Source organism: Pomacea canaliculata, linkage group LG4, assembly GCF_003073045.1.
Source record: "Pomacea canaliculata isolate SZHN2017 linkage group LG4, ASM307304v1, whole genome shotgun sequence".
Lineage (NCBI taxonomy): Eukaryota > Metazoa > Mollusca > Gastropoda > Architaenioglossa > Ampullariidae > Pomacea > Pomacea canaliculata.
In genome coordinates this window covers 6,391,455-6,419,108 of record NC_037593.1, presented here as the reverse complement: position 1 = coordinate 6,419,108, position 27,654 = coordinate 6,391,455, and the positions used below count along the sequence as shown (strand labels likewise).

Below are 27,654 nucleotides of genomic sequence, written 5' to 3'. Positions count from 1 at the left end.
AGTGAAGGGTTAGGAGGATGTAGGATTGTAGGGTCTGTGACATGATGATGGAAGTGTGTAAGGCAGGGGTGGGCAATTAATTTTCCCAAGGGGCCGCATGAGAAACTGGGATGGTTTGAGAGGCCGGACTAATATAGTTAACTCAGTTTTACCCAATTCTGTATATATAGTATATATACTGGCAGGCAGGCCAGCGGGCGGCCGGACAGAGACAGGAGGCGGGCCGGATCCGGCCCGCGGGCCGGCGTTTGCCCAGGTCAGGTGTAAGGGAAAGGGTGGTGGGGAACAAACCTGAGCAGAATCGCGGGTTACCAGGAAGTGACGGTGTTTAGCAGCTAAATAGGTCAGGGAAGACAGGAAGGTCCTAGAGAAGAATAAAGACTATGAAAGCCCCAGCTGAGAGTGAGCTGACGATTCAATGACACTTCAAAATTCTTCAACAGAAGGAGTAGAAAATCGGTGTCTTATGCCGAATCAGCAACTAAAATCACCGCAAAGCAGCCGGCCCTGGAAACAGGTGCCACACGAAAAAAAGAGAATGGCTATCGGCAGTTGTAGTCTGCAATATTATTCGGTACCCCATAAACATTGTTACTTATGATAATACAAGTCAGTAAGCGCTGGTAAACTAGAATCAGAATGGCAAGCTCAGGTGAAATGAAATCAGGAAAGTTAACTAATGTAAAACAGATTAAGGAATTTGTTTAAAATGAAAGAATGAAAGTGTTCAAAACTATTGGAAGTTGCGAAGATCTAAAGCTATTTATGTCTCAGTCCTTATGAGACATGTTTCTTACCCAGAAACTACAGCACACAAAACGGCATTGCAGGCTCAGCACGCGCACAACCTTAACAAAGGGGGCAGCAACTGAACGTGCTTGAGTGACGAGACATGCGGGGAAAGTTCCCTTGTATCCCGAGGGCCTTGTTCAAATTGCAGTCTCTTTGCCTCATTTCTACGTCCTTTTTTCAAACAGTTAGGTAAATCGGTTTATGAGGTGCGTTTTTGATTCCCTGAAATATCCACAAAACACAAAAATGTCAAGAAAACCTGAACAAGAGTGTGAGGAGTCTGAAACAGAACTGTCGTCCAGCGTCCAAACACCCTGACAGCCGTAAAAAGAGAGGCAAGCAAAAGAAACCTGATGAGCAACAAAACTCTTGTGACTGTCTGCCGCACTGCCGAGGGCAAGGAGACAAGGAGTGCTCACTCTTCAACAACATTAGGCTAGCCTCCCCTGAAAACCAGACAGTGTAATGATGCTGGAGTAGCTTCTCTCTGGCTTCTTCCGGCGTTCAGGAGGTTTAAACAGGGGTATCTCCGTTCTCCGGGGCCAGTCAACCGCAGTCGTGACGTCTTTGTAACGTCTTCCCAGCCTGTCAGCCTGCGCGGCCTACTGGGAGAAAAGGGTGAAAAGAGAAGGGAAAGGAACATAGTAACAGCTGCTGACGTCTCTTCTCTTAAATCTCGTGTACTGAAAGCAGTAATGAAAGATGTAGGAATTAATATCCCATATGATGATGCTCTGGGTCCAAAAGTCTGTCCTCTGGTGACGCCGTCTACTAATGCCTGTGCTGTTTTGTAGCTAGAGACCTGAGAACCTAACCCTAACCCTAACCCTGAGAACATATTATTTACTTTTTTTCTTTACTTTAATTTCAACTCTGCCGAGTAGAATCATACACAGGAGAAGAGTCGGGGACAGGAGGCTGAGAAATGAGAGGAAGGGGGGGGGAATGATGTGACAGTTGGGTGAGACATGGATAGAAGTGCTATGATGATGTGTGAGGGATGTGGGTAGCTCATACTGCAAGAATCTATACAAGTGTTAATTTTGAAACCGCTAGCGAAAGTGAAGATAGTGAGAATCGCGTGTCATGGGTTCGGATTTCGGCTTCGATACTTTTCTTTCTGGATGTGACGTCTTCGCGCAAGGCTGACCGTCGGTGGTTTTGTCCAGGCACTCCGATTATTTCTCTACCGGAGATGCAGTTGATGCCTGGTGCACCTTGAGAATGTTATGGGGGTTCTCTGAAAGCGCTTTGAGCCTGTCTTAATTGTTGGGAAAATGCGCTTTATTTAATAAACAGATTGTCTAAAATAATACTTTATCAGTTTTGATCATAAAAGCCGTGAATAGAAACGAGTGGGAAAAGTTGCTCAATTGAAACGCCATCTCCTGTTTTTTATGTAGTTTGTGTCCTTCATAAATATAGTGATCAGATCGGCAGCCTGGTAAACGTTTTGCCTCGTTAACCTCAAACATCAGTGATTCAGAAATTAAAAATAAAGTGGCTTTGTTGGATCTCCTCCAGATGTAGCCGAACCAGTTTTCTCCTAAGTTAATCCAAGAAGGGGAAATGGAAATCGCCTTGGAAAACTTGAAAAAATAGCTTTGCAAGAACCTATATATAAAAAGTCATTCAATCTTTTCAATGTCCAATGTTCTTTATTCTCATGTTGTAACATGTCCCTTCCGTGACGGTGATTCGGTTTCCTTTTAACGGGAAGACTTAAAAATAGACAGTACCGCTGGCTTCAGTTCCGTTTGACCTTTGTTGATCAGAGGATTTTTGTATGGATATTGGGGTCCATTCGTCATTCACTAAGACTGGTGCTGTCTGTAGATGTGCTGCTTGGAACTGCGTTTGCTGTGGACCTGTCTTCCTTCTCGTATACTATGTGGGCTGCGAATTGTGGTTTGTGGTGTATGTGGGCACTACCCTTCGGCGTGGAGGACAAATGTTGCTGCATACTAACGATATTCTGGCTTTTGTATATCATGCTTCTCAGTCTTCATCATTCATCTTCATTTGTCATCGTCGGCTGTCGTTGCTGTGATTCGTGAAACACCTTGAACTTGCTATAGAACCAGCAAATCAAATTTATTATTATTATTACTGTTGTTGTTGTTGTTGCATCATTCTAACATGCCTCCATCTGGATTCCACTGCATTTATTTTTAGACAGCACTTACGTTGCCTGAACTTTAGCGTGTAATAACAAAAGTAACAATTTATAAACCCCTGACGGTGACAGAACAATACGAACGACGCGAACCTTTAGGCAAGGCGGGTTAGTGACCTGCCCTTATCGAGTTATTTCTGAATTATCTTCCCCGCAGAACAGCAAGTGTTTTATTTCATGCTAGCAGCGATTTAAAGAAAGATTAAATGCAACGAGCAGAGGAGAAGTCAGGCGGCCGCAAAACGAGCTAAGTGTTATCGCGACAGGATATGAAATAACAACAGTCCCACTGTGTCGCGCTCTGATCATCGTGTGTGAAATTTGTTTTCTCGAGCGGAAGAAAACTATTCTCTTCTTCGACAGCAAATCGTTCTCGACGGCTGCAAGCACCTCATCACGAGTGCAATTGACTGGAAAATTCGACGACAAACATCCACGTATGCACGCACACACGCACGCACACAAGCATAATATGTACGATGTGTCTGTCACTAGATTACCGAAGTATTGTTAACGCTTTGAAAGCTATAATGGGTAGTGTGCCCTTCTACACTGTGTCAGCCTGATGGAAATCTGTTTGCATACAATCATCCACAGCAAACAGGTGTAGAAAGTCAAGTAATGCTAGCGACTTATTATCCCTCTTATTTGTTTGCATCCTGAATTACCGGCCTGATCTCGTGATGTTTCTTTGTTTGTCCTTTGCTTCGATCTTTTCAGACTTTTTATTTGGATTTCGCGCAGGGTACAGAAGTTCATGTTGCTTCTCGTGCCAACGTCCCCTACCGGGGATGCAGAAGGTTGGTTTTCGAAGCATGCGCGGGTCAGAGACAGGAACAGGAGATCTCCACGTGTTGTACTCTACACCCTGTGATCTACTTAGAATAGAAACAGATTTCAGAAGGCCCTTAAAGCAACGAGGATATGTGACCTTTTCCCTTTACCCCCCCCCCCAACACTCGTTGATTGTAGTCTTGGTTGTTATCTTCCAATAATTAAAAATCGACATGACGAAAACAAGACGCCATGTAACGTACACCTGAGCGGAAGACGGGGTGTAACGTACACTTCAGGTGACAGACAGGGTGTAACTTAGACCTGAAAGACATACATGGTATATCTTTAAAATCAATTAAGGCTCTGTGAAGAAAAGTTTATGATGTAAGTCCTTGTATTGTACTATGAAAATATACAACGGTGCAGTATGTGCAGGTCAGTAGCGAATCACTCCCCCAGATATGCCGCAGTTCCCATATGCTCTGACCATGTCGATAGGAAGAAACTCCGTGTTGTAAGTAGATGTTATTTTGTTTGATGATACCCATGCTGTACCCGGTGAAAGGTTTCACTATCTTTAATCACACAACCAAAATCACGTCAGTTGCTCACTTTATTTCTGAAACGATTTCTAATTTAACAACAATGTTTTTGCTAAAATATATTAAAAATATTTTAAAAGGGAAATAACTGCTGCATTTCAAAAGCTCAATCGATTTTCTTTTGAGTTACATTTCTTGCAATCTATTTACTGTTAATAAAAAGGCGCCTAAATACCTGTAATTTCCAGTTTTAAACCAAGAGAGGAGATTCAAATGCTTCAGTTAGCTATAGTGTAAAAAATGAAAGGTTCTGTTTAAAAATCAAATAAAGAAGAATTTAGTAATTATTTTTCATCGAAAAGCAATATTTATCTCCATACGGATTTTGAAAATGGTGATGCTATTTTGAGATCTTCTAGTGACGGTGGGAAAGGGGGGATAATTTATTCGGAAATAAAAGCACAAGAAGACTGCTATTCTAAATGTTGATTTAGATGAAAAGAGCGACGACGTCTCACAAGCAGCACATACAGTCAGGGAGTGCCTCAAGAAGACCAAAATACCCCGAGTTTTAAGATAAACTCTTAAGTACAGCTTTATGTCGAGACATCTTCGACCGTCTGTGTAATCACCTTAAATTATTTTTGCACTGGGTATAATTTAAAACGAAGTAAACTTAAAAATCTCTAAGGTAAGAAGCGCTTTCTCTGCTTAAATTACTCTGAATATACACTTAGTAATTTTTATGTTTTTTCTTCAAACTCATTAAAGGCGCCGTAACAATTGATTTTATGTCTGAGGTTTTTGTAGCCGCTGCTTTGTTTGGTTGTTACCCTTGTTTACAGTTTCGATCTACCGAGGACCCAAAAAAAGAGGGAGGGTGTAATTCGTGAGTAATTCGAAGTCCGAGACACGGACCTGTGGGACTGCCGCAAGCTCCTGGAGGGAGAACCCAGTAAAAGAAGCTGATGCTCTTAATCTTCTAGCTTCTCCACTATGCCCGTCGGACCCCGACATTCTTAATATACAATCAGCTGCTCCTGACTCACAAACTCAAGGATTCTGTTGTTCGGGCTTTCTCTAGAGAAATCCGTTACTTTCTGTCTCTCTCATTCTCTCTGCTCTTCCTAATCACTTTTCTGTCTTGTACCCTTACGTTTCTTTGTGGTCCGGGACCCTAGGCTGAATTCATTGGAGGATATTATAACGCGCACCACACCCTCTGGGGAACTGCTTATCCTAATTTACGACTTTGTCCCCTTCTTAACCATCTACTCGTAGGAGTAGTCGGAAATCTCTTTGTCTGTTTGTTAAATGAGTTCTTACTGTCCCTCTCCCAACGGCAACATCTCTTTTTTCTCAGTCTTGCCCACGCCTTGCTCTGTGGTTCTTAGTGTCTCGTGATGTGACCTGTTTGAGATGTATGAGCCTTCTGGAAATCATCATCGAGTAGTGACTTCACGCTTTCGTGAAAGAGTTTAAAAAAGAACCAAATTGCACTCCTTGATCACTTTTGTTCGTGTATTACAAATGACAATTTCAACTCCCTCAACACACGTGATGAATCATCTTCAGTGCTACAGGCCATTTAGTGATCCTTCATCGTCATCCTTAACAAGACCTTCCTGTTCGTTGGAAAAAAAAAACTTTGTTTTTTTTTAAAAAAAATCATCATTTCTTGTATCCCTCAGTTAGGTGAGTCTCTTTGGATCATTATAATCATGTTTTTTTTTCTAGTACCAGCACTGGGGTGCCTTCTAAAGCCATCTTACATCTCCCCATCTTACCTGACCCAATCCCAAATCCAGTCTCTTTTTTTTTTCCTAATTAATGGGTTATCCATTTTCGAGATAGAGGCTCACAAAAATCCCCATACACAGAAAGTGGCCAGTAACAGGCCAGTGTGAAGCAAGTGTGAAGACCTCAATCAACGTGTTTATTAACCATATCGTGACCACTATTTTGTCATCTTTCTGTGCATTACGATGTTTGTAGGCCTGTATCTCGAGAACGAAATTCTCACCCAGATTTGTGGTAGTAGTATCTTTCACTGAGCTATACCCAAAGAGGACAGAAATGGCACCCTACTAGTTCTTTAACAACTTTAAAATACCGTCTTTATATTGCTCGTTGGTCTGTAGGCTTCTATTCACTCTGTCCCCCGTTGAGCATCAGAAGAATCTGTGGAGAGAATCCGCTGCTGCCGGCTCTACTGGTCGCACGCTTTCCTCTCATTTCCGTCTTTGATATCGCTCTTATGTCACACCCACCGAACAGCTCCCCCAAAAGGGTTCTTTGATGTTTCCTTCTCCGAACCCGTCTAGTGGAGTTATCCACTTCCTGGGCGTGAACTTTTTACGCCCTATTCTATGGGAGAGCTTCTTTTAAGAATTATTTTTTAGCGCTCGATCCAGCAGCATGCACTCACGGTTGCCTGTTCACAACTTTTGACTGTATGTCTGTCGCGTCTGTTCTTCCAGAGTTCATGAACTGTTACGGCAGGGTCATTTAGATGCACTGGTATTTTGGTAGTTGCTGACGGAAAACGCAATCATGGGTGTCTGCGCGGACAGACAGAAAGCTGAATGAATGAATAACCAGTGGATGGGTAAGTAAATGTGGGTAAGTGAATGGACAGGTGAATGGCTAAAACAGATCCGTGTCTTGTCATTAGTTTCTCCCCCACCCGGTCGGCACATGAAACAAAAAAATGAGTCAAATCTAGCTTATTCCTTCTTATATCTTCTTTCTGTAGACAGTTTTAGAACAAGATGAAACATGGAATTATCCAAGATATTGACGCCTTGTGTGTTATCCATTTAGTATTTGTAATTCTATCATGAGATCTAATGTGAATGCTTCCATCAGTGAGCGTTATCCTTGGACTTCAGCAATTAACAATATTTTTAGAGGTCACGGCTACCACTTAACTCTTTTTTAGCCATGCAGGGACGGTAATTATAAAGCAGAGGAACACCCCACCAGTACTTTTTCTCCGTTTACTACCCCCAGCTCTAGCAAACCATCTACAGCCAATTCTGATATTAGCTGATATAATTTACAAGTCTTGCACACTGTCTACAAATCTGTGCCTGTTACTCGGATCCACAAAGCTTTCAATCGCTAACCCTAAGGTAACGTTATCTGTGCTTCATGAGTACAGCCCCAGACCCGATCTCCGTGCTCACGACCACACGTTTCGTCTGCTTAAGCCGCTTATTCTCGAAACTTCACCCAGCGTTCTTCAATTATTTTCTGGTTAACGCTGGCTGCCCAGTGCTCTTGGCAGTCGTTCGCTCTAGCTCTCCTTTCTCCGACCACATCATTTGTCCTGCTTCTTCCTGTGACTTTTCCGATTGCAATAGTAAAGTCGGTGCCTATCGAATGACCTCTTAAACCTGAATTCCAGACCCTGCACACTGTAATGTCCGCTTCCTGTCACCCTACCCGCCAACTGATGTTTCTCAAGCGGTAGACAAGAGGTAATGCTAACACTTGCTTCAAACCCATGCCACCGTCCTTCCTTTGTTTTCGGTGTTCCAGTGAATATGTCATAATAACAACTTGAATTGGAAAGTTTATGAAGAGTTGGGCTTCTTTACACAACCAGGATCTGCATATTTCTTATCGATTATATCTTATATATAGATACGACAAAAAATTTGTTGCAATCTGTGTCTGATATTTGAATGTCAGAAACAAAGAAACAAAGCAACAAAAATGAAACGGACATAGACTAGAACGTAGAGCTTTTGTTTGTTGGTACTTGTGTTGTCGTTAAGAGCTACGAAATCATGTAGTTTTCTTTGTCTAGATCATGAACTATATTGTTACACAGATATTTTGTTACTGTGCGAGGCAAACATTTTTTGCAAAACAAATTGTAGCATTACTTCCCTGACCTTTACCGTCTTGATTTGCTGTGACTGTAGTAAGTACTTATTCAGCTCCCTTTTCAAGAACAAATTTGAAACGACATGTTCTTTACGTATTTTGGAAAACATAAATCCACAACAAGATCCGCTTATCTTAGGTCTGTTACACCTAGGATTACATGGCTGAAAGAGTTTGCATTACACAAGCTTCAGTAGATACTGCAGTACTTTTCACACGCAAAGTAAACAATAGATAGGGAACGGATCCATGGCTTTGTAACTTTAGCCAGCTAATGTATCTTTGAGAATGAGAGTATGTATGTGTGCTTGTGCGACTTAATATCATTGTTTTATCTGGAGTCAGCACAGAAGATTAATCTCAAAAATAAATAAGCTCCCGAAGAAAATACACCTACAAAACAGAACCTGTAACATTCACGTTATTGTAACTAATATTCCCGCCATGTTTAGTGGCGACTGTACAGGTGGTACGGATGTGATCGGAAGTCAACACTACCCTCTACTAGCACAAGACAAACAAGCACTCATCGCCACACTGCTTTGTTTACATAATGAAAATGCGATGCAGAGGGAGAAAAGTTGCACGTGACTGTCTTGCAGCAAACTTTTGTCACATAGTTAAGTTTTTGTTTCCACTATTTTTAATGTGAGTAAAGAAGATTGATGAAGCTGGACTATGGTCAGGGCTGGGATGAACTCTGTGCTTAAGACGTTAAACATCTAGCCATTTAAATCATTTCAAATCCTGTTGTCAAGTGAAGGTTCCATGACTGACGAAGCTGGGGTATAATCTGGGCTGGGATGAATCGCTTTGTGCTCAAGGAACTAAAACTATAGCCGCTTAAATCACATCAAATCCTGTTTTGTGAAGGTTTCGGGCAGTACGGAGGAGGCTCCTGTCTCATTAATCACATACCTTTTCTGACTGATCACTGGAGAGTGGGTCGAGAGTGATCGGAAGTAAAGCCGAAAACCCATAAAAAGATGCTTCACTTGCGGTCGACCTTCTCGTGTGCCTGACGATCGATAACCTCGCAGGGGACATGATCGAGGAATAAGCGAGTAGATTCAGGAGGCGTAGGGACAGGCTGAATGAGACAGGACGATGACAGGGGTGCACGGCACGCTTGACGGTCGCACACCGGAAGTTCAATGACGTCAGAGGGATTCGTGGAGTATTTCTCGTTATCTCCCGCCATGTCTCGAGGGCCTGATTGCAATCGTCCACTGCACAGCAGCACCACCATCACAAACAGCAGCATTACTGACACCCACACACACAAAAACTGCTAGAAAAGAGAAGACACAAAGTTTCATCTTTGGGTGAAGAGATTAAAAATCTCGAATTCAGAACATTATTCTTGAAGTTCGGCGTTGATTTTTATTCCATTCAGTTTGATGAGGGAAAAAAATAGAGAGATGATCATTAGACAGAGGCATGGTCGTCAGCACATGGCTTAAAAAAATGCAGCAAATTAAAACGTGTCAACAAGTTCAGGGGATATAACTCGCCCACTATATGCAGCTGGACTGCACGTTGCATTATTCTGATGAAAAAAGAGCGTATAGCATCAGTGGGTGGGAGAATGGTGGGTGGAATCCTTATGTGATTATTTATATGACAGTTCTGTCGATGACGATGGGCCTCAGCTCAAAGCCATGGTGCCGTAGACGTTCAACCTAAGTAGTTGAGCAACAGCCCTAGTGAGCAGGTCGTTATCAGAGCTATAAATAGATGCAGATGATGCAAAGAGGACTGTCGCTTCAGCAGCCAAAGTGAAGTCTGCTAGCGCAACGATTTGGCCGCACACTTTGCTGGGCGAGGACACGGACCTCCAAGACGCGGCGTCCAGTAGACAGGAAATGAGCTGATTATGGAATGTTCCTTTGTTCCGTGCGTTCACTTGAGTGTAGGACATATCTTGCTCAGCAAAGTTCGTAAGTTTAACCCAGCTAACGCTGCTTATCCTCTTCTCCTTCAAGCAACACTTAACCCCTCATCGTTGCAACCGTTACCCTTCCCACCGACACCACACACCAGACAAAGGCAGTTGATGATAATTTCTTAAACTGCTTTCGGTTCACGAACGACAGAAACTTGACCTATTCATGGTTTGAGGCATTCATGAAATCTCCCATACAAAAATATCACGCCATTTATTGCTTCTACTGATGAAAGAGGAGAAAAAAAGACAACTGTTAAATTTTACTTGGCATTTGTGGTTCGTGTGAATTTGCATCTCCTAATCTGCATTGTTCGTATCTCAAGAGGCACAATTTTACAATGCTGAAAGCCTCAATCAAATCCCAGGTTCATTTGGCCTTTTTTTGCTGTGTAAAATGCCTACTGAGATTGCCTTTTCACGCGGAGCCAATGAGTCCTCGTGATTCATAAAAGCCTGCGACAGTCTAGTCTCCCTTACGAACAGCTCAACTAACCGAGCCATGGACACAGAACTGAAGGAACTGAAGGTAACAGCAGCTGACAGGGTTCTCCAAAGTGGCCTTCACTGTGTGACACGAAGCAGGTCTGGCATGGAAAGTACAGTTCACTCATTTAATTTGTTCTCCATCCCGTTCTTACTCTTTCAACCTCGGCGTTAGCTCACGCAAGGGTTCCCTAAGAATGGTTTTAAAGCACTGTGCCGGGTCAAACAACCAAATCAGACAAAAATGCGCCGGTTTACTCTTGCCAGAGCGGGTTTTGGGGAAGGGGGTCCACTAAATAAGTGAGTTCATTAAGAGACAGTTATCAATTGTTGAGACACTTGCCTTAACACTGTTTTGCTTTATCCCATTCAAGAAAATTCAATATCATCACTTAAAATATCTGACGCACAATTTCACATATCGTTTGTTTTACATTATCTGTAGGACACCTTGTCACCAAAGAAATGCACCAGCGGCAGGAAGACATATTTTGCAAGGTATATAATGGAAATGGGTACATTTGTTGAAATCTAATGGTCGGCCATTTCAGTGAGGAAGGCGTACATTTGGTAAACACTGAGATCCATTAATATTTCATCGTTAATCAAACGTTTGTTTCTTTGCCCAACAAAGAATGGCATCGCCATAGACAGTTCATGTTTCGTCAGCAAACAACGTATCTCCCGGAATATTGAGTTCTGAGAACAGGAAACTGTCTAGAATTTCCAAACGTACAATAATGCCATTACCTTCCCATGACCTGTGAGTTCTAAAAGCTCTGACTACCATTTACTCGGAGCACGAAAAACCATCTTTCCCTCAGATTGCATCCTGCAGAGAATAACAATCAATCGCTAACTGGCACGAAATTTTAAACTGCAAAGCTAAACTTAAACCGGCTGCCTTTTCATACAAACAAGAGAATCTACTTCTGATTACCCTTTGCTGTATTAATAATGAATCTTTCTGTTGTTTCACGAGAGAGAAAAACGAATTCTATATTGCACTAGTCAGAAAAATAACTTTATTTTGACCTTCAGTCATGTGTGACATAGCGCTTCCTGCAACCTTTATTCCTTTTAGTAATATATACGTTTTGATTTATGAGAAAATGTCAGTATTGCAAATCGAGTAAGCAGTGGCTGAGACACAAAATCAATTTCAATCATTTTATTACTCCTCTGAGTGCTCTAGAGAGTATGTAGCTGTATATATATATGCGCTCGACAGGTTTAATTTAGAGCCTAATGTTAAATTCTTTTCTTCTGCGTCCCTGCATGTCCTTTCTCTCTCTCTCTCACTCTCACACACACACATAAACCAGCTTTATACTTTCAGTTCAGAAAGGTTATAGCGATTTCGCCACCCTCCAGATTTGTTTGGTCTGCAGAGAACATCCCTCTAGAGACATACTGTCTTTGCCCCTCGCACGGCCTCGCCACGATGATCAAACGAGACAGGAAAATCTACTTTCGCGAAGTGTGGGTACATCGATGGGCCGAGGTCTGAGGTGTTTGCTGGTAAACATGGCTGACAACCAATGCGTGACGTTAAGCAATCAAAGAAACCCAGTATCCGCAGGACCAAGCTCGACAAAGCGGGAAGTGGGCAGAACCTGATTTACATCACACAACAAGAAAAAATTATTACACTTTAGAGTATTTTAATGTGAATACTGTGTTTTTAACCTGTTACTGATCGATACTTTTGTTTGAGGATGCTTGTTTCATCATACTGATGCAGTTTACAAAACAAGTTGACTGTGATCGGGTACAGGGAGTATCTGTTACTCTCCTCACCTGTCCAGAAAAAAAGCACCTCACTTGCAATTTGGTCTTTATTGGTCGCTTGGTCTTTTTTTTTATTCTTCTAAGTTTCAGTCTGCCTGCTTAAACGGTTTTTGGATGGTGCTTTTGAAACGCATGAATCGTGGTTCGTGGCGAGCAAAGGAGGATTTTATGTCTGCTACTTGCAAACTAGGTCAAGGTATTCACGTGACCTCACGGTCGTAGGGGACCACATTTACCACAAGACCAGCTTTCTGCAAGGGTGGTACACATCTCCTCTCTCGATCCCTTACCCTCCCACACCGTATAAGGAGTCAGGTACCTACTCCACAGATGGGTCAGCCGAGGAAAGTCAGGATTATACCAGATCGAACCCACTAAATTGCGTGCCTTACGGTTAGGAAATCGTTGCTCCATCTATTAAGCTATTCACTTCCATGCCATCATTGATAACACTAAAGGTCAGACGCTAGTATTTTATTAGCATTTTATCTGATTGTTAGGCCTTTGCATCCCGTTCGTCTGACCGCACCGAGGAGACGCCAGCGGCTCTCGGTGAAACTTTCGGATCGTTAAAACTTTGGGTGAAGACGGGGGCGTCCCAAAAGGCATCTCGTCTGCCCATACCGCCTGGAAAGACGGTGTCTACGGTCGTCTGCAGCTCCTTTGATCATCTATAGCACATCACATTGTATTCTGCACACGACAATCGCGCCCTTTGGTTCCGAGGGACACAGGAATCTCGTCCCTGCCGATCGCCCAACCCCAGACTGTTTCGGCTGCGTCTCCGGAGAGTGATTGAACGGTCTCGGATGCTGGTGGTGATGGATTACCTGCTCGTGCCAAAGGACGACAACTGGAGGGGAGACGACAACTAGACAGTTCCTAAAGTTTGCAGCCTCCAATCATACTCCCCATGACGCTGGGAAAGGGTGTCTCGCAAAGTCTCGCGAAAGTCTCATGAACTCTTGCGTTTCCTGCTGATCTGTTTTCTGGCACCGCCTCTTAAAAGGCAAATCTGCTTGGTTTCACTGACCTCTGGTCCCACACTTCCTGACCTAAAAGGTCAGCCCAAATCGAGAGTAACATAAAATTAATCTAAATGGCGCTGACAGGCTAATTCAGCAGAGAGGTCGTTGAGGTCTCTTGACTTGTACTGGTCGCTGAGAGACTTGACAGATAAGCATCTAGTGAAAATCTTCAAAGTGGACGCTGCCATTCAGTTCAGTTCCTTGACCTGTATTGATTGGCAGATTTGATGGATGCAACGGTTGACGAGGTTCTTCAAAGTGGGCGCTGTCACTACTTTGTCGTACATTTGCATTGTGCGTTTACCACTCAATCTCGTTTTTTTTTTTTTTTTTCGTAGGGTTAAAGGAAGGGAAGAAACAGAGTGAGAAAACGAATATCTTTCTAGATCGACATGTTAATGTCTGGCATCTGAAATCAGGAGCAAACGCCACAACTACAAATTCATGCTAATGAGGTGTTGCCACAACAGCGAGCCTGCTTTTGTGAAGTCTCTGGAATTAAATTCTTTACTTTTTTCCTTCAGAGAGCAGGTGAAATATCTAATTTTCTGTGGTGAGCTCCGCTCAACTTAAGGCCCACAGTCCTTCGCTAAATAAGTGTTATTATATTTTGGTTTAAGTGGACCAGCACGTGTAGCTGCGTATGGCATTTAGCGCACATCCGAAAAGCTAAAAAATCTCTTTTGTCAATAGGCAGTTACAACATGAAAAAACGAGTCCCCGGAGGCAAGGTTTCTGCTGGACGACTAGCATGGTGTATTATTCATTCCGAATTTTCACCCATGTTTGCAATGATCTCAAGGTTTCCGATGCAGCCGCTATGAAATGTACTTAAACGAGGCCATCCTTGATTATATATACCCTCTGCTCCTAGTCGGGTCTAAGCCAGCGGGGAGGACAACAATTGGCGGTCTTTTCATGCAACAGCGGGCCAATTCAGGGCAGTTGATTTAGATGCTGAAAACAGCCGGCAATGGGGTTTTCGACATTATGTTTTTGCAAAAACAAAACTTAGTCTACAGATCGCCAAAAACATGAATGGCATTTTTCAGTTGTTGGCTAATTGCTGCGGGCCCCTTTCAGGCGGATCAAGACACCAACATGGTCGGATGTTAATCATGGATTTCACAGCTTCAGCTGCTCATTTCTCTCCCAAGTAAATGCTCAGATTTTGCTGTTCTGTGTGAGGAAATAGAAACGTTCTCAAAGACGAATATTGCCTCGACTACAGTGCCAGGTCCTCTTCCGCTTGACTACTCTGCACCGAATTTATCAAATCAGTCAGTCATTTACCAAGACTTACTTGAAAATTGCAATCCGTTGCGCTGTTTATCGCGGGATTTCGTACCAGTAAATAGGCCATCATCATCGTCGTCGTCATCATCATCATCGTTGTCGACGTCGTCATTCTGGTCGCTACACAAGTGGACGGTGGTCGGTCTGAGTGCAAATCCGAGAGTAAATCTGGGTCAAAGATACTTCTACACTGCTCCCATCTTAATCGGATTTACGGAAGCTGCACAGTTCGATAATAATAATAATTTTTAAAATGCTAGCAGCTTGGAGGGCTTTTTATTGGAAACTCTTTTTTTTTCTTTCATATACACTTCTAGCCTTTTCCCGTCAGCGACGTTATTACGACCGCGACAAAAAATAAAATAAATGAAATTAAAAAGTTCTTCAAGCAGTTTGCACTTTCCCTGTATCTCGTTTTCCGAATCTCCTTCCGGAAAGGCCGACATGGTGAGTGGGTCTTTCTGGTCCCAGATCTGACATTTTACGGTCTTGGAACAAGTTTGAGGGCAAGATGACCCACCCCATTCTTCCCATCGCTAACATTTGTGCACCGTCTGGAAGTTTTCATCCAACCATTTCGTGTATGGGTCTTCCTTTCTTTCCAAATCGAGACCTGTCAAAAACAGAACCTCGACATGTCTACCAGGCATGCTGTGCGTAATGCCATTGGTCCACCCGCTGCTGCACAGTTGAGACCTTGTGCAATCGTTCTGCCCTTGTTTCTTCCTTCCTTGCATTTGCTCCCCATGATGTTTTATAATGACTCGGAGCTTTGTAAGCGAGGGGGATTACAAGTGTATTCCTTCTCACCCACCCCTACTACCATTTTCTTGTAATATTGTTGTCACCAGGTGGTCTTGACACTAGCCGGTTACTTTTTTCTCATTGCATGTCTGCTACGTAAAAATATCTGCTGGAACTACTTAAACAGAAAACAGGAAACTGCTGCATTCGACCTTCTCTTGGACAAAGAAAAGGCTGTTAGAGTGATTTCTTTTTATTATACGGCTGGTTTGTGCAATTTATATCCACATTGTTGGTAAGGCAATTTTATCTCTAACCGAAGACTTTGCATTTTTCAGTCAACAGGGAATACATCGTTTTCAGATTGATCACCTTTAGATTTCCTTGCTGTATATTCCAAAACAATGCTTGATGTACTTCCCCAGATGCATCTGATCACGTGTACAAGTTTCCAGTCGATATATGAATGACCACGCAAGTTCCACTATAACATCAGACCTATGTCTAAGTCCTCGATTTTTAATGCCCAGAACAGAGGACAAGTGTCTTTCCAGGCATTTCATCATCTTACAAAGCCTAAATTTTATGAAGGTTTTTCATTAGGTCTACGTAGGTAACATTTTGTTCAGCCATTTACTAAATGCATTGCCTGTGTCTATGGATACCACACGGAGTGTATATGAGGTCTTAAGTAGGAGCTTCCAACATGGGAGGTAACAGAGCTACAGCGCGTGCGTGTGTGTCTTTGGTGCAGTCTTTTTCAACATTTTTCTTTTAGTTATTGTTGTATTTATCTGTAAAGCTGCCAAAAAACTACAAATGGTTTGTAGCCTCTCCAAGAATTAAATTTTCAGTTTAAGGAAGCATACACACTACCATGACATGGCGTCCGTGAAGACAAACAGCGCTATAGAGCAAGCCTGTTCCTTTCAAAATTCACAACGGCAGCTGCTACAATCTTAGTACGCACTTGTTTTGTTGCTACAATTCATCTTCTCTACAGACATCAACATTTATCTGGCCTCACGAGCAAACATTTATGCGTATGTGACTCTGTACAATATTGCTTATCTATATCCTCAGGTCAAAAGCTGATTTGGTAGATAAAATACTATTGTGGTTTTGCACTGCCGTATCACGCAGCGAAGCTCTTGAAAACGATGGAGAAAAGTTAAAAATAGGAAAAAATGCAACTAATATTCTTTGGACCATCATCTGGGACCAGCCTCGACGGTGTTATGGGGGAAAACACAATTATATGACGACCTGACAGCACAGCGTGCAAAATTGGCTGGACCCGTGCTAAAAAAAAGAAAATCTGAAAACAAACTAAAAAAAACTGCGGAAAGTATCTCAGAAATGAAAATTAGTTTTCAAACAAAAACGCTCTCCAGGTTGTCAATATTTGTCGAACCTCGCAACGTTGATCAATCCGATTAACATAGGAGCGATCCGGAGTCGTCCTTGACACATGTTTACTCTCGTGACACTGGTCTCTTTTGCTGCAATGGCCAGCCGCTCTCAGAAGAGCTAGAATGCTCTAATGGCGATTCGGCAGGACCCAGGGAGTGCCAAATCTCAGTCCATGCACTCTGCATTCTGATAATCTGCGGGAGCATGCATCTCTTGCCGGTCGGCCAGACGTAAATCCGATTATGGAAAAAAAAACCAATACAATACAAAACGAACCTTGGTGTGTCTGTGATTGTGTGCTGTCTGGATATAACTATTTTTGTTGTTTCTGTATGCCTCTGCCTGCATCTCTCTCTCTCTGTTTATCTGTGTCTTCTTCTACTTATCTGTCCATTTCTCTGTCTGCCTGCCTTCCTGCTTTCCTGCCTCTATTTGTTTTTCTGTGGATGTCTGCCTCTATCTCTCTGTCTGTTAGTCTGCTAGACTGCATCTGTTTGTCTGTCTGTCTTTATCATTCTGTCTGCACGTTTATCTGTCTGCCTCTGTTTGTCTCTAAGTCTGTCTCTTCGTATGTTGGAAAAAAATCTTCAACAGATAACAAAACCGGTTGAATCGTTCACTTTGGGAAATGTATGAGAAGTTCAACGTACTAAAAGGAGGAGAAGGGTAACTCCTTTTGCTGAGTAACCCAACATGTTTAATGTCAGATCTGATGTCCATGGCAATATTCCTCCACCACACCCCATTCCTTTGTCCCACCCGGACCTGCCCACTGGACGCAGAGCTAGCGCTTAATGAGCACGTCTACAGGAGACTTAATTAAGCCGCTCGCCCACTGAGAAATTGCCTCCAGGGCGAACATTTGCACTTGCACTTGCACTTGAATCGTCTGCGTCTGTCTGGACAGGCTCCGTCATTGCGAAATGTTATCGCCCTTGCGGAAGGACTTTTCAGTCTACAAAAAAAGCATCAAATCTTTGAGCTGTGTTAGAAGGAAAGAAGTCTTCGCTGTTCAGTTTTTCTCGGTATGGTGAGCTTTCACTTTGTCAGTACAGATCCAAAAATCTGTTTCTAGAATAAAGTTGTTGCCCTCATAGCCTGAAGTATACATTTAAACATAGTTAAACATTTATTTTCTCTGTCTGTATTATTAAAGGCGAAATCGGGATGCTATCACTCATTTTCCCCTCTTCCTTCCTTTCACACACAGACACACTGTAACGACATTGCTAGTTACTCGTGGGCTCAGTTCAAATTCAATTCGAATTTTTAAGGTTTTTTTAAATGTTATTTTTTATCCGATAACTAGGGTAAGGACTTATAAGATACTCTGATGTGCCTACTGAACATATGGTTGCAGCCTTCCCGTTGGCTATGACATTCAGGACGCCACTTTATCTATGTACATCAGTGACGTTTTTCTGGTCCTCTCTCCCTGAGCAAGGTGTAGGATTCTCTCTCGATAGCAGATTACTCAATCAGAATTCAGGAACTAGTCCTCAACTGCACCCCGTCAGGATAAAATGCATAACATTTGGTAATTTTAAGTCAGTTGTTCAATTGCATTGATAGCGTTTTCTTGTCTTTTTTTTTCTTGTTCTCACACTCCTGTTTTCTTATTTGTTTTTCTTTCCATCTTGCAATGATATATCTCTTCCTGCAACTACTTATTCAAAATATTATTTTCTTTTTTCCTGTTCTCCCCCTCTCCCTCTCTCTCTCTCTTTCTCTCTCTTGTCCATTTTATTACATTTCCGCTGTCTGTAAGCAGCATATCTTTTCAACGATATCATCTGTTTTATACGAGATCGCGATGTGTCAGTGTGTTCTAAAAAGGGAAATTTCCCAGCAATTTTTAACCTTGCGTTACTAAAAATAAAACTAAACTTTCTTTTCCGAATGAATCAAAATGAAATAGCATGTTACCGTTTGTAGCCAAGAAAAGTCAGTCTTTCTTCTAATTAAGCATCTTAATAGTCTGCTTTAAAGGTCAGAAAGATCGTAGAAACTGCAGAGAAACGTACAGCACTAACCTAGAGGCAATAAAAATACTCAGCAGGGTTCACCTGGCGTCAGTCATAGACAGCCTCATATTGCACACCCCTCGCCCACCGCTCGGCACAGGTATGATGCAATTCCTGTCACACGTCACTAACGCCAGACAAGAGACTGACGTTAGTGAATTTTTACATCATTACGTTAGTGTCCCTTTACAGCAGTGACGTTAGTGACCTTTTTACAGCCGTGCTCGTCATAACTTTTGGCGTCACAGCTCCATGGCAACCGCATGAATACTCCGACACACGTTTCGTCGAGATATCACGAGCGCGTGCGAGCGGGAAAAAAAAATCGCCTCAGAAGCGAACCTCCTCTACTTTTCTACCAGTTTAGTGACAGACACACAAAGCACGTCTGTCGGTACTAGCCTCATTCCTAAATGGCTGTCTTGACGACTGATGACGGGAAAGGTTTTTTTTTTCAAATATGATTTCACATTCACAACTATGACGCATGGTTTCTGAATTAAATTTCTCTGTCCTCAGATAATTTTAGATTAAGTGACCTTTGTCAATTTACAGTGAATGTTTGAAACTGCAGTAAGATGTTGACATCATAAAAACACTGATTTTTCAATTATTCGGAGATTAATGTGTCAAATCCACTTTGAAGTTTTTGTTTGCTGTTATTATTTTTAGGATCTTAGTCTTTTGTTTTCAGAATTTCATTTTTTCTGTTCCTAAACTGATAATACCAGCATGCACGTTTTTAAGAACTGTATCTTTTTTAAGGCCTTTCGCTGTATTTCTGAAACATTTTTCTGTAAAATCGAAAAAAGAACAGAAAAAATTATCTTCTCCCTGGCAGTCTGGTGGTACGAATGTCACGAAAATAGGGTTCAGATCTCGTCCCGCGCACGCTGTTCTCTCTCTCCATGTGTCACCCTGTTTAGAGGGCTGAGTGTTTTGCCATGATGTTAGCTGCTGACTCACCATAAAACACTATTTTCCCACTTTCACCTTCATTGTCCCTAACAGCTTTAGAACACGAACACATTACATCACTGCATTCTTAAGCAGTCCAGCTGAAATGTTCATCACGAGACTGCCATCACGCACCTCTTCCTTCCACCCGTCAAAGCACTTTCTCCGCCACCCAAATAGGTTTCGATCGTTAGTCGTGATTGGCCGTGTCAATTTCTAATGCTTGATTCATGCTTTCTCGCAGCGGCCCCCTGTGTTGAAGGTAAAGGAACGAGATTGGAGTCCTAATCACTTCAGCTGCACGAGAAAGGTCTTAGTGCGCCTGCGCTCTCCGCGTAGAACCATTTGCAACTTCCGGTCACAAAATCCGTGCATATTATTACCGGAAAATCGGTGCCGGTAGACGAAGGTCAATCATGCAACTCGAGAGAACAACCCTTACAACTGTCGACATAACAAAAGCTTCCTAAGCTCCACCGTCAGTCGAGATGACGTGTCAGAAAACGGTTATGGGAAATATGAATTGCTTGTGCCAGGTATCGAGTCATGACCACAGACACAGGTTACACTGTTACTCACAGATAAACACACGGGCGACTTCTGTATGTTTGAATGTCTGTAGCGACATAAATGTTTGTTTATAAGCAATACATCAATGACTTCTATATGTCTACATAGTTGTCTATAAACAACATATGGCGACTTCTATCTAGATATCGCCTTTGATTGCTTTGTAGACTACAAGGCAATGTTTAGAATTCAGCAGAGCTTTTTGTTTGTTTGTTTGCTTGCTTGTTTGTTTTTTTGTAGGCACCAGTTTTCGTGAAGGAAAAAACAACAAAATCACTAAGATTCTCGCCCTAACAGCAACTACATCACTAAGAGAAATTTCGTGTTAAAGAAAAGGTTTAAAAGGTCATGTCAGCCATATAAGTACCCCATAGGAGGTGGCAAAAGATTCGCCCAAACAAATTCCGTGAAATAGGTTTAACATTTTTTTGTGTGTCACCAGTCAAAGAGCTGAAAAAAGAAGCAGAGACGAAGGAGGTGGAACAAAACAATAAAGACGGTGAGTACATTTCCGAGGCCACCACCGATTGTTAATAGTTTTTCTACAATTATCATCAACAAAAAAAAGTTGCAAAGTTTACAGTTGTGCTTATATCTCCCACTCGTAAGGAAAAATACTGTGCAGTAAGGTTTCACCTACCTTCACTGACATCTTCATTCCAGCTCTCCAACAGGCCCTGACTGGGAACATCCATCAATCAACTACAGCAAGACAGCCTGCAGAGAAAGGATTGTTCGATTTCAAAAAATTTGCTGCTCGAAAATTTTCTCCTAACTGAGAATAACTCTCAGCAACTCAAATTCCGTGGGCAAAACCTTAAACCCTAACCTTAACCCAACCATGTGCAGCATGACATATTTAATGTTCAGTCAGTGGAACGTTGTCAGATTATCAACGGGTAAACATCTGCTCTCTCTTTATATAATCATAAATACATGCGTATCTATCGCTATTTATCTCCATTGCGAGCACTCTCAGTCGCAAAGTCTTTATCTAAGTGCTATAATATCCCATATAGAGTCTCATACACTTAAGAATATGAAAAAATGAAAAGAAAATCGTGATGTGTGCATACATGCATGTGAGTTAATGTGTTTGCGTGCATGAAGTGTTTTTCATGAACACCGTTTTCCAAAAGCTCTTTAATTCATGAGCCTTTTACTTGTTCTGCGTTTTGTTTTTTTTTTTACAATGTCCAATCATTATAAAACCATCAATTTCTTTGTTTATCGTATATTATTTTTATAATTCTGATTTAGGTGTCTGTCTTCATGATTCACAGCAGTTCATTAAGAAAGCTCGCAAATCGTTTTTTCGCGTGCTTGCGTCTGGAAATATGAGCGAAATTTTATTGACATTTTCCTGCGAAGTGATTTATAAACATATTCCCATAGAATCTCATAAAGAGAATGAAAAAAAAGATGAACGTTGAAATTTCATGATATTCTTCCGGGACGACTGAACAAGAGAGCAAATACACTACACAGCGGTAATTAATAGAAGTGGGGTTAACCTGTTAACCTGCTGATATTTTGCATCGTAGCACATTACATTTGACTGAAATGGGGCTGTAAATTTTGTTTTAATTAACACAAGCAAGCACACCCTTCATGGGCGGGTTTACAAGTACAGATATATCTGCTTCCTTTCCTTCAAACAAAATTCAAAAATATCGCCGAGGGTTTAACAACTTTTGGTCTCATTCATCGCAATGAGCAACCACAAAGTGACGTCACTTGAAAAAATCCTGCGTTGTCTAGGCAACGAGTATGTAGGCTAGGCATCTTCGATTGTTCCAGAATATCTGTCCCGCTGCACACACGGGCTGTGCGAAGATGGCTGTCTAGGAACGTAAAGGCAGACTAGGAGATTCGGCGAAGTTGGCGGAAATTATAAAAGACGGGGTAGGGGAGGATTACTATAATCCGCAAACTCAATGGAGACAAAAGAATGAAGTAAGCGCCCTGTTTTAGAAAAGATAAATATGTCCTGCGATGAATCAAAGGGAGGGATTGGGGCTTCTGGGTAGGTCGTGGTTGGAGGGGTTATCTCGCTGATGAAACTACTAAAGAGCTTCGAGGTGCTATGGCCTCCCTTGTTGGTTTTCCTGTACATCAATGGCAGCGCTTCTATAACAATAGTCATATACAGTCCCTTAGCTCTTTCGCCAGTCCTAATGGACTTCATGAAGTTTAGATGCACGATCTCTTATAGTTTATTAAAGTGAGGCTTTCTTTTAATGACTAAACTGTGACAAGTGTGTTTGTAACACTTCCGTTGGACGCTTTCGAATCCCACTTCAAAACCCACATTCTCTCTCTCAAAATCTGTGAATTCTCTGTTTTCGTCCATGTACATCGTTCATATTTGTCGTGGTGTCATCCGTCTGCTGTTACTTGTGCTTCTTTCTTGCACGGTTAACTGTTGATTCGTTTATTGTCTTTCGTGCACAGTTCATTAAGCTCACCATCACATGGAAAAATGAAATTATTATTATTATTATTATTATTATTATTATTATTATTATTATTATTATTATTATTATTATTATTTTATTATTAATAATCCGATACACCTCCGTGTTTTCCCATTCAGTGGATTCTCGAGGCTTATCCCACTCGACATAATGTTAGAAACACTTTCATTAGCAATGTACTTGCTGGGTGTATTTGCGATGCCATGGCTAGAGTCCGGGAGAGATTGAACCATGTGTTAATTAGGAGCATCATTTAACATTGATGAACTTAGAGTTTGTAGGTCTGTGTCTCCAGTATGGAGAGAAGTTTTCACTTAATAGTTGAAATAAAATATTTTAATAAACTCCAGCCGGTGATCTGAAATAAAGTGTTTAGGTTGTGGTAGACTACTGCAACATTGTCCACTGTAGTATCAAACAAAGCCGTTCATCTTTGCTCTCACGGTGCAACCACAACATACTCGCAAAGGCCCACATGGAGGGACTGGCTTCCACAACACGCTGCCAACTACAGCACAGCAGGGTAGACACTAACCAGGGTGACATTGAGTACTGTCACGTGACACTTTGTCACGCTAGGCGTGAAGCACGGCTCGCCTTTATAAGCCTAACTTTACGACCAGTAACTCTTGAAGTTGTCGAAGCTGTCGAAGATTTGATGGCCGCCAGTTACCTGGGATCGTTTCCCTGCCAGATACTGGCGACAGGAGCAATGGGGCCAGGTGCACCACCTGTCACTAGACACGAAGCAGTCCGAAGAATTTCAGCAGATTTAACCAGCCAACAAGAACTTTGCGATGTGCAGACAGGGAGCCGGGTGCACAACACTCTTCTAACTTAAAACCGTTTTAGGCCTAAACTCTAGTTAGTAAATTTGCTAAAGCTATTTATGTGCTGTGAACAACACGATTTTTGAGCAGTTTTAACCAATTTAAGCTGTATAGAATAGTTTGAAGCAGGACTTCCGCTAGATATCGTTTCTGTCAGCTAATGCTAGCGTGTAAATGGCAGCTTTCATGAGAGATTAGTGACAGGAGAAAGTTTCCAGCTGTTGATTGACACTTAGGTCTTCATGAAAATGACATTACAGCATGGAGTCCGAACGCTACTCACATGTCCGGGACAACATTTAAATAGTTTAAAAGCGATTTTATAATGACTTGTATTCATTCGTTTCTTAGAAAAGTTATGAGGTTTAGAAACATGTTGTGCACCCGCGCCTTATTCCTCAATGCCCATGCTGCACGACAAAACAACAGTGATCACTAAGTTTGCAATCTCTTTCACTTGCAAACTTCGCAGTCGAGGCTGTTTTCTCCAAGAACGATCAAGTGTGAAACATCCTCTTTCTAGAGGTCTGCAGCATTATAGTAGTTTCTCTTGGGAACAGGGCAGAGTTTTCAAGATGGCGTACAGTTGTGCGGCTCCTGATTTGCCAAAGCATTAAGCACAGAACGTGCGTTTCATGGTTTTTTTTCCAAGAGTTTATTATAACATTCTAATAATTTGATGAAAGTGCGGACACCAACTAACATTTTACATCGCCAAGTGATATCTTCTTTAACCTGTGCTGTCTCATACACAGTCCTACTATTTCGGTTTGTTTTGGGTTTTTTTTCTTAGGTGGGACTGTCACTACAAAAGACGAGGCTTGTGTAACGAGGCTCAGTTGTCTTCATAAAGTCCTGAAGTGCTAAGGAGAAACATAATCAAAACTTAAGACTGCATCCCAGAAAAATATCAAAGGTCTCTTAGAAGCAGCTGTGGAGTTAAGAGAACGCGAGAGACATTTGAATGACTTCCCCTTAAAAGAAGGCAAGACTTCCTGTCGAAAGATTCAGCACTGCAGCCTCACCGCTCAGTGTAGGGATGCTCTCAAGGTTTTCCATAAAAAAACTTAATGACCCTTGGAAAAAACTTTCATCCAGCGTGCATTTACTGCTTTAAGTGGTGGAAAAGCTCCAGCAGTTTTTCCATTAATGTAGATGCAAAAAAAAAAAAAAAATCCTAGTTTTAAACTTTTTTTTACCTTTTTGGTGGCGCTTACCACTTAAGCCTCGCGTTTTCACAAAGGAACTCGTCTACGGAATTTTGAATCGCTGCATCTGCGTAAGGAACTGTTAAAAAGACTGACGGAGCGCATTACAGCATTGATGTAACACACACGCCTACACACAAGCATGATCTCACTCACACACGCGCACACACACATAGCTGCAATCTGGTGATGTCTTTTTAGTTTGAGCTCTTCCTGTGCTGCGAACGTTCTAGAAGCTTAAAAACAGTGACAAATTCTTTTCTGCACTGTTTTTTTTTTCCACAGTTCCCTTACTCCCTAAGTGATCTCGTGTCAAAGCCAGGAAAAAAAGTAGCCTGCTCCGAGACAAGACCTGAACCCACTTCCATACGACCTTCACTGTAGCGTGTTTAATCCGCTAAGCTACCGGATCGCTTACAGATGAAAGAGGGAAGGATTAATTTATTTCACAAGTAACATTGCACGAGATACATGTCTTATTGATGACCACCACTCATTCAAGAATTACCACACACACATGCAGACACACTATTGCAGAGTGTATGATGAGGAAAGAATTCTTTGTGGGTTTTTATACCAGTTGCCTCTTATTACCTTTGCCGAAGCTGCTGTCTCTGTTTGATTGCGTGTGTGCATATCTGGGGCCAACTAGTCTGGAATCAGTGCGTTGCTAGGCGTATTCTCCTAACCCACAGACCAGTTTTTGGCCGAGAGCCACGAAGTGAGACAACCATTTCATTTGCTTCGAAGTATTCAACACTCCAATTTTCTTTTACTAAAGTTTCAAATGTAAACTTCAAAAAGTGAAACTTCTTCCCCTCCCCACCCTCAATTTCCCCCTTAGACATCAACGCGACCAATCATCTTGCTACTGGTTAGACAGGATTGATCACAGCCTTTTCGACTGATTCTGGTTACAGTGTCGGAGAAACGGGCCAAACCTCACTGCCATTCTCCTGAAAATTAGCAGAGCTTAAAATAAACGGCTTCATCGTTCTCGAGAAAGCTCAAGGCTCTTGGCATTTCTTAAAGGTGAGCTCAATGGACTCCTAACAGCAGGAGCTTAAATATCTAGAAGAGGTCTCGCTTTGGATAGTCTGTGGCTGACGCTGACGTAAAGGGTGGCGAAATATTCTCGATTTTCGTTAATGGGCGACCCGGGTAGGTGGTGACACTTTGTAAGAACTTGTTATATGACCTGTGACAAGTGAAGGTATTACTTTCTGGAACTGTCCAACATAACTGCTTCAAAATACCAGTGGCCCAAATGGCACTTCCAATGTGATTGTCGTTGGTTACTCACTTCAACATTGATCAAAAACAGGAATCTTAGACCACAAGAAACTCAGCTCACATTTTTCAACAGAACCCCAATAATTATACCAGAAACCGTAAATTATTATCCCAAACAATTGTATGTCATAAATGGATTTTCCTTTGACGATTGCTTACAAGGCGTGCACCTCTGTAGAATTACACACGAGGTCTCTGTGTGGTTCAATCTTCAGTTCGTAATCATTTGTTCACTTTCTGGATGATTTTTTTATGAGATACATAACTGTTCTAGGAAAAATAGTGTAATCAGCATTAATATGTTTCTATCTTTTGCAAAGTTCTTATTCGCTGATTCAAGAATGACAGAAAAAAATCCCAAATATTCCTAGGAAGTCATTATTGAAGAATATATCAACTCAAACACATTCTGCAAAATTTTCGAAAGTGTGCTTTCTTTAAGTTAATAAAAATATGTATTTAATATTCCTGACGTTGTTAAGTCCGATTTATTAATTTTTAGAGCATGTATGCTTTTCTTATTCAGTAAAGTGTTGATATATTTTTTTCAATCTTGTTAAATCAATGATGTTTCCATGAACATCTACTTCATTTCTTGTCGAAAGCCTAAGCACTCCCTTTACCTGCTCGACTGTTGTGATGTATCACATGGCCAAAACAAGTTCTTCTGCTTGAGGATGGCACGAAATGGCTCCTGGACCGGCAAGGAGTGTGTGAATATTAGTGTTCTGCTCAGTTAATAAAATGCTCCGGTAAGCAATCCCTCTTGAGCAGCATGCAGTGTGCGTGCGGAGCATATGGCAAGTCCAATTTTGTAGCTGTAAAGAATTTGCTTTCTTCCTGCGTCATTTATTTATTTCTTCTGTCATGGAGTTTACTTGCCTCATCTACAGAACAAGTGAACTAAAAGGCTAGTGTATCTCTGGAGTGTCTCTTTTCTCTTGGCGCAGGCATTGTATGGGTATTCCGAGTTTCTTGTTCGTGACCATCGTAAAATACCCACCTACCGGCACCCCATTTGACAGAGGTAAACAACATGCTCTTTGCTTGATGATAAATCAACATCGTGCATTAGTGCACAGAGCAGCATTCTTGTATCACTAAATATTTCCTGGCAATTGATTCGTTCCATTGTCTGTTTATGCATTCCAGATACTTGTGTTTTGAGAATGGGAGAAAATGGAAGTAACACATTGAAGAATTTCGTCTTTTCGCCTCTCCTATTATCTTTTTCGCATTGTGTTGATTTTTCTTTTCTTTTCTTTTTTATTTTTTTTGGGGGGGGGAGGTAAAGGCGAGGTAGTGTGCTTGATCGCTTGATTGACAGAGTGTTTTTTTTTTGTTTGTTTTGCTTGTCGGGGTTTCCGGTATAAAATCTGGGCTTACAGCTAGTCCAAGGGGTTTAGGTAAA

General features: G+C 41.8%; 1 protein-coding gene and 1 long non-coding RNA gene across 2 annotated transcripts in view; one reads left to right on the top strand and one right to left on the bottom strand.

Moving 5' to 3' along the window:
• LOC112561077 overlaps nucleotides 1-26,902 on the top strand; it is a 28,811-nt gene extending 1,909 nt beyond the window's left edge. The window contains exons 2-3 of the long non-coding RNA XR_003098651.1: nucleotides 25,871-25,982; nucleotides 26,849-26,902. This is a non-coding gene — a long non-coding RNA (uncharacterized LOC112561077). The remainder of the gene's footprint in view (nucleotides 1-25,870; nucleotides 25,983-26,848) is intronic.
• The window catches only part of LOC112561075, a 79,526-nt gene that overhangs the window by 35,007 nt on the left and 16,865 nt on the right, over nucleotides 1-27,654 (bottom strand). The window contains exon 2 of the mRNA XM_025233288.1: nucleotides 21,076-21,152. Coding sequence (XP_025089073.1) covers nucleotides 21,076-21,130 — 55 coding nt within the window. The 5' untranslated portion in view covers nucleotides 21,131-21,152. The remainder of the gene's footprint in view (nucleotides 1-21,075; nucleotides 21,153-27,654) is intronic.